This window comes from Salvelinus fontinalis, chromosome 38, assembly GCF_029448725.1.
Source record: "Salvelinus fontinalis isolate EN_2023a chromosome 38, ASM2944872v1, whole genome shotgun sequence".
In the NCBI taxonomy this organism is placed as follows: Eukaryota; Metazoa; Chordata; class Actinopteri; order Salmoniformes; family Salmonidae; genus Salvelinus; species Salvelinus fontinalis.
The window spans coordinates 584,431-606,344 of record NC_074702.1 but is presented as its reverse complement, the minus strand read 5'-3'; the positions used below and the strand labels follow the sequence as shown (position 1 = coordinate 606,344).

The 21,914-nt window shown below is 39.5% G+C and overlaps 2 protein-coding genes across 3 annotated transcripts in view; one reads left to right on the top strand and one right to left on the bottom strand.

Annotated features, from left to right (window-relative positions):
- Window positions 1–13,522, top strand: part of zgc:158766 (uncharacterized protein LOC100009641 homolog) — an 81,932-nt gene extending 68,410 nt beyond the window's left edge. The window contains exons 22-25 of one of the 2 annotated variants that reach the window (XM_055903091.1): window positions 8,159–8,449; window positions 8,839–9,095; window positions 9,845–9,920; window positions 11,801–13,522. In XM_055903091.1, coding sequence (XP_055759066.1) covers window positions 8,159–8,449; window positions 8,839–9,095; window positions 9,845–9,889 — 593 coding nt within the window. In that variant the 3' untranslated portion in view covers window positions 9,890–9,920; window positions 11,801–13,522. The remainder of the gene's footprint in view (window positions 1–8,158; window positions 8,450–8,838; window positions 9,096–9,844; window positions 9,921–11,800) is intronic. The other variant, XM_055903092.1, reaches the window with a different exon arrangement.
- Window positions 13,523–13,531: 9 nt separating this feature from the next.
- On the bottom strand, window positions 13,532–21,831 carry si:ch211-269k10.4 (uncharacterized protein LOC100150242 homolog). Its single transcript, XM_055903093.1, has 6 exons — window positions 21,449–21,831; window positions 20,810–21,008; window positions 16,610–16,729; window positions 16,109–16,165; window positions 15,157–15,276; window positions 13,532–15,030 (listed from the first exon to the last, which is right to left on the bottom strand). The coding sequence occupies exons 2-6, from the start codon at window positions 20,987–20,989 to the stop codon at window positions 14,932–14,934; spliced, it is 576 nt and encodes a 191-aa protein (XP_055759068.1). The 5' UTR covers window positions 20,990–21,008; window positions 21,449–21,831; the 3' UTR covers window positions 13,532–14,931.
- Between the last annotated feature and the right edge of the window lie 83 nt (window positions 21,832–21,914).

The following is a 21,914-nucleotide window of genomic DNA, read 5'->3' as shown; positions in this document are numbered from 1 at the left end:
TATTAGCAACCTCAACAATACCTGCATACCTTAATGAATGGTTACTAGCTACCTCAACAATACCTGTAGACCTTAATGAATGGTTACTAGCTACCTCAACAATACCTGTAGACCTTAATGAATGGTTACTAGCTACCTCAACAATACCTGTAGACCTTAATGAATGGTTACTAGTTACCTCAACAATACATGTAGACCTTAATGAATGGTTATTAGCTACCTCAACAATACCTGTAGACCTTAATGAATTGTTACTAGCTACCTCAACAATACCTGTAGACCTTAATGAATGGTTACTAGCTACCTCAACAATACCTGCAGACCTTAATGAATGGTTACTAGCTACCTCAACAATACCTGCAGACCTTAATGAATGGTTACTAGCTACCTCAACAATACCTGTAGACCTTAATGAATGGTTATTAGCAACCTCAACAATACCTGTAGACCTTAATGAATGGTTATTAGCTACCTCAACAATACCTTTAGACCTTAATGAATGGTTACTAGCTACCTCAACAATACCTGTAGACCTTAATGAATGGTTACTAGCTACCTCAACAATACCTGCAGACCTTATTGAATGGTTACTAGCAACCTCAACAATACCTGCAGACCTTAATGAATGGTTACTAGCTACCTCAACAATACCTGCAGACCTTAATGAATGGTTACTAGCTACCTCAGCAATACCCGTAGACCTTAATGAATGGTTACTAGCTACCTCAACAATACCTGCAGACCTTAATGAATGGTTACTAGCTACCTCAACAATACCTGCAGACCTTAATGAATGGTTACTAGCTACCTCAACAATACCTGTAGACCTTAATGAATGGTTACTAGCTACCTCAACAATACCTGCAGACCTTAATGAATGGTTACTAGCTACCTCAACAATACCTGTATACCTTAATGAATGGTTACTAGCTACCTCAACAATACCTGTAGACCTTAATGAATGGTTACTAGCTACCTCAACAATACCTGCAGACCTTAATGAATGGTTACTAGCTACCTCAACAATACCTGTAGACCTTAATGAATGGTTACTAGCTACCTCAACAATACCTGTAGACCTTAATGAATGGTTACTAGCTACCTCAACAATACCTGCAGACCTTAATGAATGGTTACTAGCTACCTCAACAATACCTGTAGACCTTAATGAATGGTTACTAGCTACCTCAACAATACCTGCAGACCTTAATGAATGGTTATTAGCAACCTCAACAATACCTGCATACCTTAATGAATGGTTACTAGCTACCTCAACAATACCTGTAGACCTTAATGAATGGTTACTAGCTACCTCAACAATACCTGTAGACCTTAATGAATGGTTACTAGCTACCTCAACAATACCTGCAGACCTTAATGAATGGTTACTAGTTACCTCAACAATACATGTAGACCTTAATGAATGGTTGTTAGCTACCTCAACAATACCTGTAGACCTTAATGAATGGTTACTAGCTACCTCAACAATACCTGTAGACCTTAATGAATGGTTACTAGCTACCTCAACAATACCTGCAGACCTTAATGAATGGTTACTAGCTACCTCAACAATACCTGCAGACCTTAATGAATGGTTACTAGCTACCTCAACAATACCTGTAGACCTTAATGAATGGTTGCTAGCTACCTCAACAATACCTGCAGACCTTAATGAATGGTTATTAGCTACCTCAACAATACCTGCAGACCTTAATGAATGGTTGCTAGCTACCTCAACAATACCTGCAGACCTTAATGAATGGTTATTAGCTACCTCAACAATACCTGCAGACCTTAATGAATGGTTATTAGCTACCTCAACAATACCTGCAGACCTTAAATGAATGGTTACTAGCTACCTCAACAATACCTGTAGACCTTAATGAATGGTTGCTAGCTACCTCAACAATACCTGTAGACCTTAATGAATGGTTGCTAGCTACCTCAACAATACCTGCAGACCTTAATGAATGGTTATTAGCAACCTCAACAATACCTGTAGACCTTAATGAATGGTTACTAGCTACCTCAACAATACCTGCAGACCTTAATGAATGGTTACTAGCTACCTCAACAATACCTGTAGACCCTAATGAATGGTTACTAGCTACCTCAACAATACCTGTAGACCTTAATGAATGGTTACTAGCTACCTCAACAATACCTGTAGACCTTAATGAATGGTTATTAGCAACCTCAACAATACCTGTAGACCTTAATGAATGGTTACTAGCTACCTCAACAATACCTGCAGACCTTAATGAATGGTTACTAGCTACCTCAACAATACCTGTAGACCCTAATGAATGGTTACTAGCTACCTCAACAATACCTGTAGACCTTAATGAATGGTTACTAGCTACCTCAACAATACCTGTAGACCTTAATGAATGGTTATTAGCAACCTCAACAATACCTGTAGACCTTAATGAATGGTTACTAGCTACCTCAACAATACCTGTAGACCTTAATGAATGGTTACTAGCTACCTCAACAATACCTGTAGACCTTAATGAATGGTTACTAGCTACCTCAACAATACCTGCAGACCTTAATGAATGGTTACTAGCTACCTCAACAATACCTATAGACCTTAATGAATGGTTACTAGCTACCTCAACAATACCTGCAGACCTTATTGAATGGTTACTAGCTACCTCAACAATACCTGCAGACCTTAATGAATGGTTACTAGCTACCTCAACAATACCTGCAGACCTTAATGAATGGTTACTAGCTACCTCAACAATACCTGCAGACCTTAATGAATGGTTATTAGCAACCTCAACAATACCTGCATACCTTAATGAATGGTTACTAGCTACCTCAACAATACCTGTAGACCTTAATGAATGGTTACTAGCTACCTCAACAATACCTGTAGACCTTAATGAATGGTTATTAGCAACCTCAACAATACCTGTAGACCTTAATGAATGGTTATTAGCTACCTCAACAATACCTGTAGACCTTAATGAATGGTTACTAGCTACCTCAACAATACCTGTAGACCTTAATGAATGGTTACTAGCTACCTCAACAATACCTGCAGACCTTATTGAATGGTTACTAGCAACCTCAACAATACCTGCAGACCTTAATGAATGGTTACTAGCTACCTCAACAATACCTGCAGACCTTAATGAATGGTTACTAGCTACCTCAGCAATACCCGTAGACCTTAATGAATGGTTACTAGCTACCTCAACAATACCTGCAGACCTTAATGAATGATTACTAGCTACCTCAACAATACCTGCAGACCTTAATGAATGGTTACTAGCTACCTCAACAATACCTGTAGACCTTAATGAATGGTTACTAGCTACCTCAACAATACCTGCAGACCTTAATGAATGGTTACTAGCTACCTCAACAATACCTGTATACCTTAATGAATGGTTACTAGCTACCTCAACAATACCTGTAGACCTTAATGAATGGTTACTAGCTACCTCAACAATACCTGCAGACCTTAATGAATGGTTACTAGCTACCTCAACAATACCTGTAGACCTTAATGAATGGTTACTAGCTACCTCAACAATACCTGTAGACCTTAATGAATGGTTACTAGCTACCTCAACAATACCTGCAGACCTTAATGAATGGTTACTAGCTACCTCAACAATACCTGTAGACCTTAATGAATGGTTACTAGCTACCTCAACAATACCTGCAGACCTTAATGAATGGTTATTAGCAACCTCAACAATACCTGCATACCTTAATGAATGGTTACTAGCTACCTCAACAATACCTGTAGACCTTAATGAATGGTTACTAGCTACCTCAACAATACCTGTAGACCTTAATGAATGGTTACTAGCTACCTCAACAATACCTGTAGACCTTAATGAATGGTTACTAGTTACCTCAACAATACATGTAGACCTTAATGAATGGTTATTAGCTACCTCAACAATACCTGTAGACCTTAATGAATTGTTACTAGCTACCTCAACAATACCTGTAGACCTTAATGAATGGTTACTAGCTACCTCAACAATACCTGCAGACCTTAATGAATGGTTACTAGCTACCTCAACAATACCTGCAGACCTTAATGAATGGTTACTAGCTACCTCAACAATACCTGTAGACCTTAATGAATGGTTATTAGCAACCTCAACAATACCTGTAGACCTTAATGAATGGTTATTAGCTACCTCAACAATACCTTTAGACCTTAATGAATGGTTACTAGCTACCTCAACAATACCTGTAGACCTTAATGAATGGTTACTAGCTACCTCAACAATACCTGCAGACCTTATTGAATGGTTACTAGCAACCTCAACAATACCTGCAGACCTTAATGAATGGTTACTAGCTACCTCAACAATACCTGCAGACCTTAATGAATGGTTACTAGCTACCTCAGCAATACCCGTAGACCTTAATGAATGGTTACTAGCTACCTCAACAATACCTGCAGACCTTAATGAATGGTTACTAGCTACCTCAACAATACCTGCAGACCTTAATGAATGGTTACTAGCTACCTCAACAATACCTGTAGACCTTAATGAATGGTTACTAGCTACCTCAACAATACCTGCAGACCTTAATGAATGGTTACTAGCTACCTCAACAATACCTGTATACCTTAATGAATGGTTACTAGCTACCTCAACAATACCTGTAGACCTTAATGAATGGTTACTAGCTACCTCAACAATACCTGCAGACCTTAATGAATGGTTACTAGCTACCTCAACAATACCTGTAGACCTTAATGAATGGTTACTAGCTACCTCAACAATACCTGTAGACCTTAATGAATGGTTACTAGCTACCTCAACAATACCTGCAGACCTTAATGAATGGTTACTAGCTACCTCAACAATACCTGTAGACCTTAATGAATGGTTACTAGCTACCTCAACAATACCTGCAGACCTTAATGAATGGTTATTAGCAACCTCAACAATACCTGCATACCTTAATGAATGGTTACTAGCTACCTCAACAATACCTGTAGACCTTAATGAATGGTTACTAGCTACCTCAACAATACCTGTAGACCTTAATGAATGGTTACTAGCTACCTCAACAATACCTGCAGACCTTAATGAATGGTTACTAGTTACCTCAACAATACATGTAGACCTTAATGAATGGTTGTTAGCTACCTCAACAATACCTGTAGACCTTAATGAATGGTTACTAGCTACCTCAACAATACCTGTAGACCTTAATGAATGGTTACTAGCTACCTCAACAATACCTGCAGACCTTAATGAATGGTTACTAGCTACCTCAACAATACCTGCAGACCTTAATGAATGGTTACTAGCTACCTCAACAATACCTGTAGACCTTAATGAATGGTTGCTAGCTACCTCAACAATACCTGCAGACCTTAATGAATGGTTATTAGCTACCTCAACAATACCTGCAGACCTTAATGAATGGTTGCTAGCTACCTCAACAATACCTGCAGACCTTAATGAATGGTTATTAGCTACCTCAACAATACCTGCAGACCTTAATGAATGGTTATTAGCTACCTCAACAATACCTGCAGACCTTAAATGAATGGTTACTAGCTACCTCAACAATACCTGTAGACCTTAATGAATGGTTGCTAGCTACCTCAACAATACCTGTAGACCTTAATGAATGGTTGCTAGCTACCTCAACAATACCTGCAGACCTTAATGAATGGTTATTAGCAACCTCAACAATACCTGTAGACCTTAATGAATGGTTACTAGCTACCTCAACAATACCTGCAGACCTTAATGAATGGTTACTAGCTACCTCAACAATACCTGTAGACCCTAATGAATGGTTACTAGCTACCTCAACAATACCTGTAGACCTTAATGAATGGTTACTAGCTACCTCAACAATACCTGTAGACCTTAATGAATGGTTATTAGCAACCTCAACAATACCTGTAGACCTTAATGAATGGTTACTAGCTACCTCAACAATACCTGCAGACCTTAATGAATGGTTACTAGCTACCTCAACAATACCTGTAGACCCTAATGAATGGTTACTAGCTACCTCAACAATACCTGTAGACCTTAATGAATGGTTACTAGCTACCTCAACAATACCTGTAGACCTTAATGAATGGTTATTAGCAACCTCAACAATACCTGTAGACCTTAATGAATGGTTACTAGCTACCTCAACAATACCTGCAGACCTTAATGAATGGTTACTAGCTACCTCAACAATACCTGTAGACCCTAATGAATGGTTACTAGCTACCTCAACAATACCTGTAGACCCTAATGAATGGTTACTAGCTACCTCAACAATACCTGTAGACCTTAATGAATGGTTACTAGCTACCTCAACAATACCTGTAGACCTTAATGAATGGTTACTAGCTACCTCAACAATACCTGTAGACCTTAATGAATGGTTACTAGTTTCCTCAAGAATGACAAAACATTTAGCTCTCCTCGTTCTTCACTCAATTTCTACCCAGCCTCCCGGTCTGTTTTCTAATCAACGTTTTTCTTGATTTTGTACACAAAGAATACAAAACAAGCACAATCAACTCAAACACTAGACACACTAGACACAATGTAACATCAACTCAAACACTAGACACAATGTAACATCAACATCAACTCAAACACTAAACACAATGTAGCATCAACTCAAACACTAGACACAGTGTAACTTCAACTCCAACACTAGACACAATGTAGCATCAACTCAAACACTAGACACAATGTAACATCAACTCAAAAACTAGACACAATGTAACTTCAACTCAAACACTAGACACAACGTAGCATCAACTCAAACACTAGACACACTGTAACATCAACTCAAACACTAGACACAATGTAGCATCAACTCAAACACTAGACACAATGTAGCATCAACTCAAACACTAGACACAATGTAACATCAACTCAAACACTAGACACAATGTAGCATCAACTCAAACACTAGACACAATGTAGCATCAACTCAAACACTAGACACAATGTAACATCAACTCAAACACTAGACACAATGTAACATCAACTCCAACACTAGACACAATGTAACATCAACTCAAACACTAGACACAATGTTACATGTACAGCTCAGATTAGACAAACAAGAGGAAGAATAGGAACGTCCTCTGCATTACCTCATGCTAGACTGACTGTCTGGCTAGTGTATTGTCCTCTCCTCTAATGTTACCTCACTGACAGTGTTGTGTGTATACTCTTTAGAACTGTAATCTGTCGTTGTCCCAGAGTAGCCTGATACCTCCTGTGTTCTGCGGTTGTCCCAGAGTAGCCTGATACCTCCTGTGTTCTCCGGTTGTCCCGGATTAGCCTGATACCTCCTGTGTTCTGTGGTTGTCCCGGAGTAGCCTGATACCTCCTGTGTTCTGTGGTTGTCCCGGAGTAGCCTGATACCTCCTGTGTTCTGTGGTTGTCCCAGAGTAACCTGATACCTCCTGTGTTCTATGGTTGTCCCAGAGTAGCCTGATACCTCCTGTGTTCTGTGGTTGTCCCAGAGTAACCTGGTACCTCCTGTGTTCTGTGGTTGTCCCAGAGTAGCCTGATACCTCCTGTGTTCTGTGGTTGTCCCGGAGTAGCCTGATACCTCCTGTGTTCTCCGGTTGTCCCGGATTAGCCTGATACCTCCTGTGTTCTCCGGGTGTCCCGGATTAGCCTGATACCTCCTGTGTTCTGTGGTTGTCCCAGAGTAGCCTGATACCTCCTGTGTTCTGTGGTTGTCCCAGAGTAACCTGATACCTCCTGTGTTCTATGGTTGTCCCAGAGTAGCCTGATACCTCCTGTGTTCTGTGGTTGTCCCAGAGTAACCTGGTACCTCCTGTGTTCTGTGGTTGTCCCAGAGTAGCCTGATACCTCCTGTGTTCTGTGGTTGTCCCAGAGTAGCCTGATACCTCCTGTGTTCTGTGGTTGTCCCAGAGTAGCCTGATACCTCCTGTGTTCTGTGGTTGTCCCAGAGTAGCCTGATACCTCCTGTGTTCTGTGGTTGTCCCGGAGTAGCCTGATACCTCCTGTATTCTGTGGTTGTCCCGGAGTAGCCTGATACCTCCTGTGTTCTGTGGTTGTCCCAGAGTAACCTGATACCTCATTCCATGGAGACATGATCCATAGATAGAAAAGTGTACAGTGAAATGTTCATGTTCTCTACCCAATCTTTCCCTCTCTCCCTCCAGAGTCCAGGACCAGGGCGTCCATCGCCGTGTCCTCTTTCGACCACTCCACGCCCTTTAAGCGGCCTCACTCCACCATCTCCAACAGTAGCACCTCCTCTTCCTCCTCCCAGTCCTCTTCCTCACTGCTGGGCTCCCTCAACCTGCACCTGTACCCTTCGCCTGCCCACCAGCACCCCCACGCCCACCAGCACCCCTACCCCCCGGGCAGCGTACCCTCCTTCAGCCACTGGCCCTACGACTGCATTGAGGAGGACGAGCTGGAGCAGGACACAGGCAGCCAGCCTTCTATGAGTGAGTGACAGACAGGCAGCCTTCTGTGAGTGAGTGAGGGAGTGAGTGAGTGAGTGAGTGAGTGAGTGAGTGAGTGACAGGCAGGCCCTAACAGGTATCCATGCCTGAGTCCCAAATGGCACCCTCTTCTCTATCTAGTGCACTACTTTTAACCAGAGCCCTATAAGTATTGGTCAACCGTAGTGCACTATATAGGGAATAGGGAGCCATTTGGTATGCATGACATGTCCTCGTCTTAAAGTGTCTTACTGTCCCTAACAGCATTTGTCCCTAACACATTACTAAGGATGTCTAATTCCTCTTTGAAACTGTGGTCATGTTCCTCTCTGTCCCCCTGAAAGTCTCCCTAAACTAAATGACTATTGAATCTTCTGTGTGTTGTCCAACAGTCACAGAGAGCTCGGGGGAGACGTCGTCCCAGCATACCTCCAGTGACAGTGTGACGGGGCTGAGCAGCCTCACCCTCCCCGGCCCAGGCCACGGCCGCCCCAACATCATCATCGACGCCTTACCCAGCGACTCCACTTCCTCCTTCCTGTGTTCGTCCACGCCTCCCGGCTCCTCCCACCCTCAGATGGCCCCTCCCCCAGCCCTATTCCCTAAGGACCAGGTCCTCCAAGCCCAGGGCAGCACCTTCATCACAGCAGTGAGTAGAATGGTGGTTTTTACACATAATAGTGACATTATGTAGACACGTTTAAAGTAGCTAACAGACCCGGGTTCAAATACTATATGAAATCATTTCAAATAATTAATCTGTGCTTGATTGATCATAATTAATCTGTGCTTGATTGATCATACTTAATCTGTGCTTGATTGATCATACTTAATCTGTGCTTGATTGATCATACTTAATCTGTGCTTGATTGATCATACTTAATCTGTGCTTGATTGATCATACTTAATCTGTGCTTGATTGATCATACTTAATCTGTGCTTGATTGATCATACTTAATCTGTGCTTGATTGATCATACTTAATCTGTGCTTGATTGATCATACTTAATCTGTGCTTGATTGATCTTGCTTGGCTTAATGGATTATTAGAATAGGCTCAAGCACTTCAGGCAGACTAGAGCAAACGCTCAAAGTCATTAAAAGATTTCAAGTAGTATTTGAACCCAGGGCGGGTGGGTAGGTGAAAGATCTCTGTTCTGGCGCTGGTTGCTGAATACTCTCTGTTGAAGTGAAGTAACTTCTGAAGGTTTTTCTACACTAGGACATGAAGGATTCTGTTTATTCAGAGGTTTCCTAACCCACCCACTATCTGTCATCCAACATCATCCTGTCCAATCAAACACGTCATTCCAGTGGAGTGAAGAGTGAACATTGCAGCCATTGGCTCTCCCTGGTTTCTCTCTCACCAGCATTTTGTGTGTTGTTTTGTTTTTGTCAGAGCAAGACCTCTCATATTACAATAGGCCTCTCTACAGTGGTCTGACTCACAGAGAGAGAGAGGGCTGTTTAGCTCAGTAAGTAATTGGGTCTGGCCAGAGTGGGCGTGGTCTGTGTCGTGGTGTTCTGTTTGCTTCACAGCCTCATTAACAACTGTGGGGATCTCCCTCTGTCCGGACCATGAATACATATCTGTGTGCAAACATGCTTTGTGTGTGTGTGTGTGTGTGTGTGTGTGTGTGTGTGTGTGTGTGTGTGTGTGTGTGTGTGGGTGTGTGTGTGTGTGGGTGGGTGGGTGGGTGGGTGGGTGGGTGGGTGGGTGGGTGTGGGTGGGTGGCAGTGTCCTGCTAGGGTTAAATGACTGCTGTGTTGGTCCAGGAGTTTCCCCTGACCATGTGACCTGACCAGTTAACACTCTGTGTCCTAGTGATGGATGATTTGTTGTGTCAAGCTTTTGGGTTCTCTGGTCCGTCTCATGTCTCATGCTCCTCTGTGTCCTTCTGCCATGTGTGCTATAGCATGTTACATAGCTGTAAGTTTGTTCTGCTTTTGTTGGCGTTGCACGGTCATTATGTTTAAAGGTTCACTTGTTGTGCATACCGTAGTCCAGCAGCTAGGGGGCAGCAGATCCTTGGTGATAGGTTCACTTGTTGTTCATACCTTAGCTCAGCAGCTAGGGGGCAGCAGATCCTTGGTGCAGAAATCTGTTATAATAAAATGTTATGACAGTACTACATTGTAATCATCTACTCTTACCGGTCATAACACGTAGAAGGAGCCTAGTCAATAGATTTACAGTCTAGATGTTAGACAGTAATGTTAAACTATCAAAATAAATAAAGTTGCACACTCCATGTATAAACTCCCAGCAATTTAATGGGTATTTACCAACGTTTCAGCATCACTGTGCCTTCCTCAGGGTGATGTCATGAATACTTGAACCAGGTTATTTTGACACACAGTGCAGTTAGTGTAACCAATGACAGTAGTGAGGGGTGTGTCATAATGATTACGTTCATTAAAATTAATTAGTGAAACTGTTAAAAAATAGTATATGGCATATTAAATATATTACCCTATTGTTATCATATAGAAACATAATGGAATATTGTACATCATATTAGCATCAACATACATTATTGTTTCATTAAATTTCACATAATAATTTAATATTTCATTGTTGTTACATGTAATACTGGTTCAACCTTAATTGACCCCTAGTGGTCTGAATATTGACTTGGATCTCAGGCCCTTCTTATGAACACATTTTCCTTTATGAACAAGTCTTATAAATTGAACAATTCTTTTTACAGCTTATTAGCGTACACCTACTATGTTCCCTCTGTTGATGATGCTCATTATATATTAAGGTTGAACCAGTATTACATGTAACAACAATGAAATATTAAATTATTATGTGAAACTGAATGAAACAATAATGTATGTTGATGCTAATATGATGTACAATATTCCATTATGTTTCTATATGATAACAATAGGGTAATATATTTAATATGCCATATACTATTTTTTAACAGTTTCGCTAATTAATTTTAATGAACGTAATCATTATGACACACCCCTCACTACTGTCATTGGTTACACTAATTGCACTGTGTGTCAAAATAACCTGGTTCAAGTATTCATGACATCACCCTGAGGAAGGCACAGTGATGCTGAAACGTTGGTAAATACTCATTAAATTGCTGGGAGTTTATACATGGAGTGTGTGACTTTCTTTATTTTGATAGTTTATAGTTTATTGTCCGTTAGTCAGCGCCTCCACACAAACTATTATTCTGGGCGTGCGCCAGCTCATGTTTTTTATCAGACAGTAATGTTAAATCAACCTTTCTCTAGCTCAGTAGTAACCAGACAGTTGGGGTTGGACATTTGCAATGTTTGACCGTTTGTAAATCCTTTGTGTTAACCCTGTCAATGTGTCTTCCTCTTGTAGCTGTGAGGCCACTGCACTGAGAACAGGTGTTACGGAGGATCAGTAAAGACTTGTGAGTGAGGAAGCTATCCTGTTAAGCATGCTCAGTGACGCCTGTAACACTGGGCCCTCTGCTGTGTCTCTACTGGTCTCCGCTGGAATCTACTGGTCTCTACTGGACTCTACTGTGTCTCGACTAAACTACTGGACTACTGGTCTCCACTCTGTCTCCACTGGACTCTACTGTGTCTCGACTAAACTACTGGACTACTGGTCTCCACTCTGTCTCCACTGGACTCTACTGTGTCTCGACTAAACTCTACTGGTCTCCACTGGACTCTACTGTGTCTCGACTAAACTCTACTGGACTCTACTGGTCTCCACTCGGTCTCCACTGGACTCTACTGGACTCTACTGGACTCTACTGGACTCTACTGGATTCTGAAAACAACATACACACACCATACCACTCTGACAACAGACACACAACAGACCACTCTGACAACAGACACATAACAGACCACTCTGACAACAGACACATAACGGACCACTCTGACAACAGACCACTCTGACAACACACACACCATACCACTCTGACAACAGACACACAACAGACCACTCTGACAACAGACACACAACAGACCACTCTGACAACAGACACATAACAGACCACTCTGACAACAGACACACAACAGACCACGCCGACAACAGACACACAACAGACCACTCTGACAACAGACACACAACAGACCACTCTGACAACAGACACATAACGGACCACGCCGACAACAGACACACAACAGACCACTCTGACAACAGCAGACCAATCTGACAACAGACACATAACAGACCACTCTGGCAACAGACACACAACAGACCACTCTGACAACAACAGACCACTCTGACAACAGACCATTCTGACAACAGACACACAACAGACCACTCTGACAACAACAGACCACTCTGACAACAGACACACAACAGACCACTCTGACAACAACAGACCACTCTGACAACAACAGACCACTCTGACAACAACAGACCACTCTGACAACAACAGACCACTCTGACAACAACAGACCACTCTGACAACAGACACACAACAGACCACTCTGACAACAACAGACCACTCTGACAACAGACACACAACAGACCACTCTGACAACAACAGACCACTCTTACAACAACAGACCACTCTGACAACAACAGACCACTCTGACAACAACAGACCACTCTGACAACAACAGACCACTCTGACAACAACAGACCACTCTGACAACAACAGACCACTCTGACAACAACAGACCACTCTGACAACAACAGACCACTCTGACAACAACAGACCACTCTGACAACAACAGACCACTCTGACAACAACAGACACACAACAAGCACTCACCGCTGAGACTGATGGCCTTTGGCATTTCATAACGATGTATTGAAAATTTGACATTGCTATGTATGCAGTACTTAAAGAAATAGTTTTACCAATGCTGGTACGTCACGTTCTGACTGTATATGTGTTTTAATGAACTAGATATGTATCACTGTTTATAATGTAGAAGAGTTGTTTTATTAAGTCTTATTCAAGGAAGCAAACACATGGAAAGTACTCAGCAGACAGCTAGACAGACGCTAGTGGGGATTCACCACCAGCTATTCTGTTGATTAACGCCTCCATCACAGCGACGGTGTATGGCATTTTGGTCCACCAGAAGTACATTCATTTCCAATGGAGCGCTGCGTTTGACACTGTCGGTGTGATCGAGGCGTCGGAACAAGTGACATTTCCCTGTCTCTCTGGCTGTTCTTATCGTACCAGTACTATGTGTCTCTCTGTACAGAGTATTAAACAGGATATTAAAAAGCTCTTTGATTTTTAGCACCACAGCGACATCTGACATGATATTACTTCAGCTTTTTCCCAATGCCTAATATGGAAATGATTTTTACTCAAACAACAATTCCAGTGGTTGAAGCGAGCAAGGCAAAGCACTGTCTCTGGATAACAGAGTCTGTTAGATGTGAGCGTATCAGTTGAAAACAGCAACAACGGGGCTTAGTTTCTAAATGTCTCTGTTTCAAACTGTCAACTGGTCGGCCTAAGCTCTGTACTGATGCTGTCAGCCTTTACAGTTAGCGCCCAACGCTACTGCTACATACAGACACACTCGTATCATTAACCACAAACACACCGCTGCACACACACACACACACACACACACACACACACACACACACACACACACACACACACACACACACACACACACACACACACACACACACACACACACACACACACACACACACACACACACACACACTGAGATAGATAGAGTCACACAGGAAGAACTGATACTGGTTGGAATAGGGAACAACGAACCAATGAGGAGGCAACGCTAATGAAGAATGGTTGCCTCGACACCTCAGAGAACACAATACGGGCGTGTCCCAAATGGCACCCTATTCCCTACATCGTTGTGCCCTACCCTGCCCTGGTCAGGGTAGGGTAGTGCAGTAAATAGGGAATAGGGTGACATTTGGGACGCATTCTAGTTTTGACCACAAGACTGTTGTTCTCAGTCTGAGTGGAGCGTGTAGCTACGCTGTGTGTGTGTGTGTTAGACCACAACCAGCCTGCTCAGAGAGAACCACACAGACAGGACTCGCAGGCAGGCAGGCAGGCAGGCAGGGAGGCAGGCAGGCAGGCAGGCAGGGAGGCAGGCAGGCAGGCAGGCAGGCAGGCAGGCAGGCAGGCAGGCAGCCAGGCAGGCAGGCAGGTAGGCAGGGAGGGAGGGAGGCAGGCAGGCAATCACCGAGGTTGAGACAGTACTCTAAAACCCACAGATAGGTTTAGGGCCGTCAAAAAATGGATAGTGGGTAAAGATATCTGAGGCTGCTGTACTTTCTCATACATTGAGACACACACTGATGGTCGAAGCTAAACAGTTTTAGAGTACTTTCTATCTTGGATATTCAGATGGTGGTTCATTTACAATCAAATAGAGACTCCATTATAATGATAACTCCCTGCTGCCCTCTGACACAGCATTTCCCCATTGTCATCCTCGCTCACTATCATTTTATTTTTTAAATGTCAATCTATTTGGATGTGGTCGTCCATGAATAGTTGTCAGACAGATAACAGCTCACGGTGAATGGCTGCGTTTCACTCCCCGGATCCAGAAGGAGAGGACAGCAGAGAGGGTCACCTCCATGACCAACACACAGAGCATCAGCACCTCCAGCTGTTACAGAAACACAACAACAAAACTGTCAGGGACAGACCTTCATCAAGCATGATGCCGTCATATCCCATTACTACAGTACGTCAACTTTGATGAGAACAAAAATCTACTTTTATAACTAATAACCTTTATATGATGTTGAACATTGGAATCCCAGGAAGGCATGTCCATGCCCAAGTCAACGCATATCAACACTCCTCCAACTCCTGCTACGACCATGCTGCCAATGTTGACACACAGGCAGACCTACAGGTTCACAAGACAGAGCGTTACATGGACCTTCTACCATCGGCTACTGTGTGTTAAAATGACAGGAAACTCATCAAAGCCTCCAAGGTTTCAATCAAGGTTTTTAGTAAATCTAGTCTAATATAAACATGAATATCAGAACAGTCAATGTATAAACACTTTAAAAAAATCTTTAATCAATTAAAACATTTAACTGCTTGCTGATCTGTTGTTTTTTTATTTGTGATGTTGTCTGTATCCCAATGTACATTATATTGTGTAAAGGTTTTCTAATCTAAACTAATCTATCGTAATCTAATCTACCCAGGGGGCAAAACTGGTTTCAATGAGGCGATTATGATGTTAATCTGGTTGTAGTTCAATCTGTTTTGCCCGCTGGGTATTTCTGCATTGCCATTATTTGACTCACAGGTAAAACTATTGACTCACAGGTAAAACTATTGACTCACAGGTAAAACTATTGACTTACAGGTAAAACTATTGACTCACAGGTAAAACTATTGACTCACAGGTAAAACTATTGACTCACAGGTAAAACTATTGACTCACAGGTAAAACTATTGACTTACAGGTAAAACTACTGACTCACAGGTAAAACTATTGACTCACAGGTAAAACTATTGACTTACAGGTAAAACTATTGACTTACAGGTAAAACTATTGCCTTACAGGTAATACTATTGACTTACAGGTAAAACTTTTGACTTACAGGTAATACTATTTACTTACAGGTAATACTATTGGCTTACAGGTAAAACTATTGACTTACAGGTAATACTATTGACTTACAGGTAAAACTATTGACTTACAGGTAAAACTATTGACTTACAGGTAATAGTCTGGGGAATTTGAACAACAGGTTGGATAACAACCCAGCGATGAAGAACTGAGGAGAGAGAAGAGAGAGAGAAGAGAAGGATAACATTTAAAGGTCCTCACATTGACAGTAATTATCAATAGGTTTTATAAGCGTGTTAATCAATATTTTACTATTGCTTAATGAACAGAAACTTGGGTGAACAGTTTTTTACTAATTGATTTTACTTAATTGCTTAAATTATAATTTAGTGATAGTTACATGATCAGTATATTATATACTGAAATAAGATGACATTCAGAAGTTCACGTAAAACATGTTCACCCTTAAATTTCAGTCAGTGCTATTGAATTGTGGGTAAAAACAATATATGCATCCAACAAGCTGTGAATTTGACCCCAGAGTAGTACTCTTGAAAACCTTCATCAAAAGACTTTCAGTATTTCCAAAGTGATCCTCGACGTTAAAACAAATAACATGTAACGATTAAAAGACAATGCTACCACTACTCACTAGTAGTCCAGTGAAGGGTGCGACTCTGAACATGGTTAAAAGGGAATGCCTCGCCTCCCGAGTTGCAGCAAACACAAGTCCTACTGCAACACTGAGTAGACCGCTCGTCATCTGCAAAGACTGTTGCAAACACAAACCCTCACAAATTAACCTTTGAAAATTATCATCCATAAATGTATTTTCTGTGAAATGCATTTCTGTGCCACCAGAAGCAAGACCATTCTAACTAAACATACACTTCTTTAAATTCATATATATTCATAAATGTATATAGTTAGCTGTTACACAGTCCTGTCATATATTTATATAGTTAACTGTTACACAGTCCTGTCATATATTTATATAGTTAACTGTTACACAGTCCTGTCATATATTTATACAGTTAGCTGTTACACAGTCCTGTCATATATTTATATAGTTAACTGTTACACAGTCCTGTCATATATTTATATAGTTAGCTGTTACACAGTCCTGTCATATATTTATATAGTTAACTGTTACACAGTCCTGTCATATATTTATATAGTTAACTGTTACACAGTCCTGTCATATATTTATACAGTTAACTGTTACACAGTCCTGTCATATATTTATACAGTTAACTGTTACACAGTCCTGTCATATATTTATATAGTTAGCTGTTACACAGTCCTGTTATATATTTATATAGTTAACTGTTACACAGTCCTGTCATATATTTATATAGTTAGCTGTTACACAGTCCTGTCATATATTTATATAGTTAGCTGTTACACAGTCCTGTTATATATTTATATAGTTAACTGTTACACAGTCCTGTCATATATTTATATAGTTAGCTGTTACACAGTCCTGTCATATATTTATATAGTTAACTGTTACACAGTCCTGTCATATATTTATATAGTTAGCTGTTACACAGTCCTGTCATATATTTATATAGTTAACTGTTACACATTCCTGTCATATATTTATATAGTTAGCTGTTACACAATCCTGTCATATATTTATATAATTAACTGTTACACAGTCCTGTCATATATTTATATAGTTAACTGTTACACAGTCCTGTCATATATTTATATAGTTAACTGTTACACAGTCCTGTCATATATTTATATAGTTAACTGTTACACAGTCCTGTCATATATTTATATAGTTAACTGTTACACAGTCCTGTCATATATTTGATGCATTTTAAAACATTTACATTTGGGTCTGGTAGTTATTTATTAATTGACATTTAATGACGACAGATGCTCTAAAAAAGGGAAGTGTTACACTCGTCATCGGATGATAAATGACCGGAACACCGGGAAAAAACAATGAACACACACCGAACGTAAAGCTAGTCGTACATAAAGCAACAAACAAAAATAAGATCCCACAAAACCCAAAAGGAAACTGACAACTTATATCTGATTCCCAATCAGAGACAACGACAGACAGCTGCCTCCGATTGGGAATCAAACACACCAACATAGAAACAGAAAATCTAGAATGCCCACCCTAATCACACCCTGGTATATAAATATCACAATGTATAATACATGATAAGGTATTTAAATATCACAGTGTATAATACAGGACTTACATGATAAGGTATTTAAATATCACAGTGTATAATACATGATAAGGTATATAAATATCACAGTGTATAATACATGATAAGGTATTTAAATATCACAGTGTATAATACAGGACTTACATGATAAGGTATTTAAATATCACAGTGTATAATACAGGACTTACATAATAAGGTATTTAAATATCACAGTGTATAATACATGATAAGGTATTTAAATATCACAGTGTATAATACAGGACTTACATGATAAGGTATTTAAATATCACAGTGTATAATACATGATAAGGTATTTAAATATCACAGTGTATAATACATGATAAGGTATTTAAATATCACAGTGTATAATACATGATAAGGTATTTAAATATCACAGTGTATAATACAGGACTTACATGATAAAGTATTTAAATATCACAGGGTATAATACATGATAAGGTATTTAAATATCACAGTGTATAATACAGGACTTACATGATAAGGTATTTAAATATCACAGTGTATAATACATGATAAGGTATTTAAATATCACAGTGTATAATACATAATAAGGTATTTAAATATCACAGTGTATAATACATGATAAGGTATTTAAATATCACAGTGTATAATACATGATAAGGTATTTAAATATCACAGTGTATAATACATGATAAGGTATTTAAATATCACAGTGTATAATACATGATAAGGTATTTAAATATCACAGTGTATAATACATGATAAGGTATATAAATATCACAGTGTATAATACAGGACTTACATGATAAGGTATTTAAATATCACAGTGTATAATACAGGACTGACATGACAAGGTATATAAATATCACAGCGTATAATACATGATAAGGTATTTAAATATCACAGTCTATAATACAGGACTTAAATGATAAGGTATTTAAATATCACAGTGTATAATACAGGACTGACATGACAAGGTATTTAAATATCACAGTGTATAATACATGACAAGGTATTTAAATATCACAGTATATAATACAGGACTTAAATGATAAGGTATTTAAATATCACAGTGTATAATACATGACAAGGTATTTAAATATCTCAGTGTATAATACATGACTGACATGACAAGGTATTTAAATATCACAGTGTATAATACATGACAAGGTATTTAAATATCTCAGTGTATAATACATGATAAGGTATTTAAATATCTCAGTGTATAATACATGATAAGGTATTTAAATATCACAGTATATAATACAGGACTTACATGATAAAGTATTTAAATATCACAGGGTATAATACATGATAAGGTATTTAAATATCACAGTGTATAATACAGGACTTACATGATAAGGTATTTAAATATCACAGTGTATAATACATGATAAGGTATTTAAATATCACAGTGTATAATACATAATAAGGTATTTAAATATCACAGTGTATAATACATGATAAGGTATTTAAATATCACAGTGTATAATACATGACAAGGTATTTAAATATCTCAGTGTATAATACATGATAAGGTATTTAAATATCTCAGTGTATAATACATGATAAGGTATTTAAATATCACAGTATATAATACAGGACTTAAATGATAAGGTATTTAAATATCACACAGGTCCAAACTATGGAGACAAAACTATCCATAAACTTGAGATCGGCATTCATGCATGCCTGGAACCATGAGAACTCATGAGACAGTATACATTCTGTTAAAAGAAAAACGTTTGGTTAACAGTTCCCCATTCAAAATAGACTTTCACACTTCTCTCATGAACCAGTATACTAATAACTGCATCAGTTCCTCTTATAAATTCCCCTCACTGTGCATGTCCACTTAACATATAACAGAGACACTGTAAAGGCCTGTCTCTGAGTCCTACCAATAGACATGGCCATAGGAAGTAGGGGTGCTGAGGGTGTTGCAGCACCCCTTGAAAAGTCGGAATAATAAATACAATTGAAATCATTAAAAATATACATCTATATATGTATATGTAGAAAATAGTCCAAATAAAGAAAAACCCTTGAATGAGTAGGTGTCCAAACTTTTGACTGATACTGTATCAAGGCAAGGCAAGTCATCAAGGCAAAGGGTGGCTAGTTGAAGAATCTCAAATATAAAATATATTTTGATTTGTTTAACACTTTTTGGGTTACTACATGATTCTATATGTGCTATTTCATAGTGTTGATGTCTTCACTATTATTATACAATGTAGAAAATAGTAAAAAAATAAAGAAAAACCCTTGAATGAGTAGGTGTTCTAAAACTTCTGACCGGTAGTGTATATATTTTTAAAAAATCATAGAATTAGTGCGCTGGGCGTTTACTAGTCCCGTAGTCGGTGAAAAAGTGACAGCACCCCCACCCCCAAACTACTTCCCACGGCTATGCCCATATAGATAAAGAGCATGAGATTATATAGAGCTCTTAGTATTTATGCCCATAGATAAAGAGCATGAGATTATATAGAGCTCTTAGTATCTATACTCATAGATAAAGAGCAGTATAATATGGTATTATATAGAGCTCTTGGTATCTATGCCCATAGATAAAGAGCATGAGATTATATAGAGCTCTTAGTATCTATACTCATAGATAAAGATCAGTATAATATGATATTATATAGAGCTCTTAGTATCTATGGTCTTACCCCCAACACGGCAGGCTGCTTCAGCAACAGGTCATGGAGTGGTCCTTTGGGAGCAGGCATTAGTTCAGTTGCTTGGTAATACTTGATCAGTGGTTCTCCTCTCTGGTCCCCGGCCTCCTTATACTCCTCCTCCTCAGCCTCAGGACCCAGGATGTCCATAGGGATGTCTGCACAAGCCATGACGTCTCAGTCACAATACCTGTGGGAATATGATGTTGTTTCGCTGATGAGTATTAACTTCTGAAGTCATAATGCAATCATAACAGTTTGATATATATATATACACTGTATACCCTTCACCTATTTCTTTAATTGCAACAATCATAATAATCATCATCCAATGTATTGTTGTCTAAAATAGTCCTGACCATGTTTTTATCGCCTGAATTCATCGTCATCACCACTACCATCATCATCAACATCCTCATCATAATCATCACCATCATCATCCTCATCAATATCTTATCAAAACAGTCATTATTGCCTACATTTAGCTTGAAACTGTTGTGAGAGAAATCCGAGTGTCTCGCCTACTTTTACATAGAAGATCATTAACATAAAATATTGACAACTGCATTCATACATTTACATTAAAACTATCACTATTATTATATTGACATTTCTCACATTCACACTCACCAGAGTTGATTTAATGCTCATACTGTTGTCCCCTAAAACTATGGTCTTGAAGTGCCTTCTTCAGCATCACTGTGCCTGCTCCCTGTAATGTTTAGCTTCTCACCATTTCCTCTGTTGACGTGGAGGAAGCTCTTCTAAAGTGTGACCACAATGGCCACCCTATCATATGAGATATCTGCTGATTTAAAGACAAGAGGCACCACGTCCTCCAATTGTTCAAACCACATGTGCTGTTAGTTTCAGGTGATGAGAGAGATGGTGTGAAGCGCTCAGAAACACACTACAACACTTAATGAACTTTGTTGTATGTGTACTATTCAGTTTCTGAAGAAGTTTTCCACCTGTGAATTCAGTTCACCTTGACCTTGTACCCGGAGCGCATCCACTCAGCTTTAGTGTTTTCAACAAACAGAATATCTCTCTGGTTCTCTCTCTCTCTTTCCCTCTCTGGTTCTCTCTCTCTCTC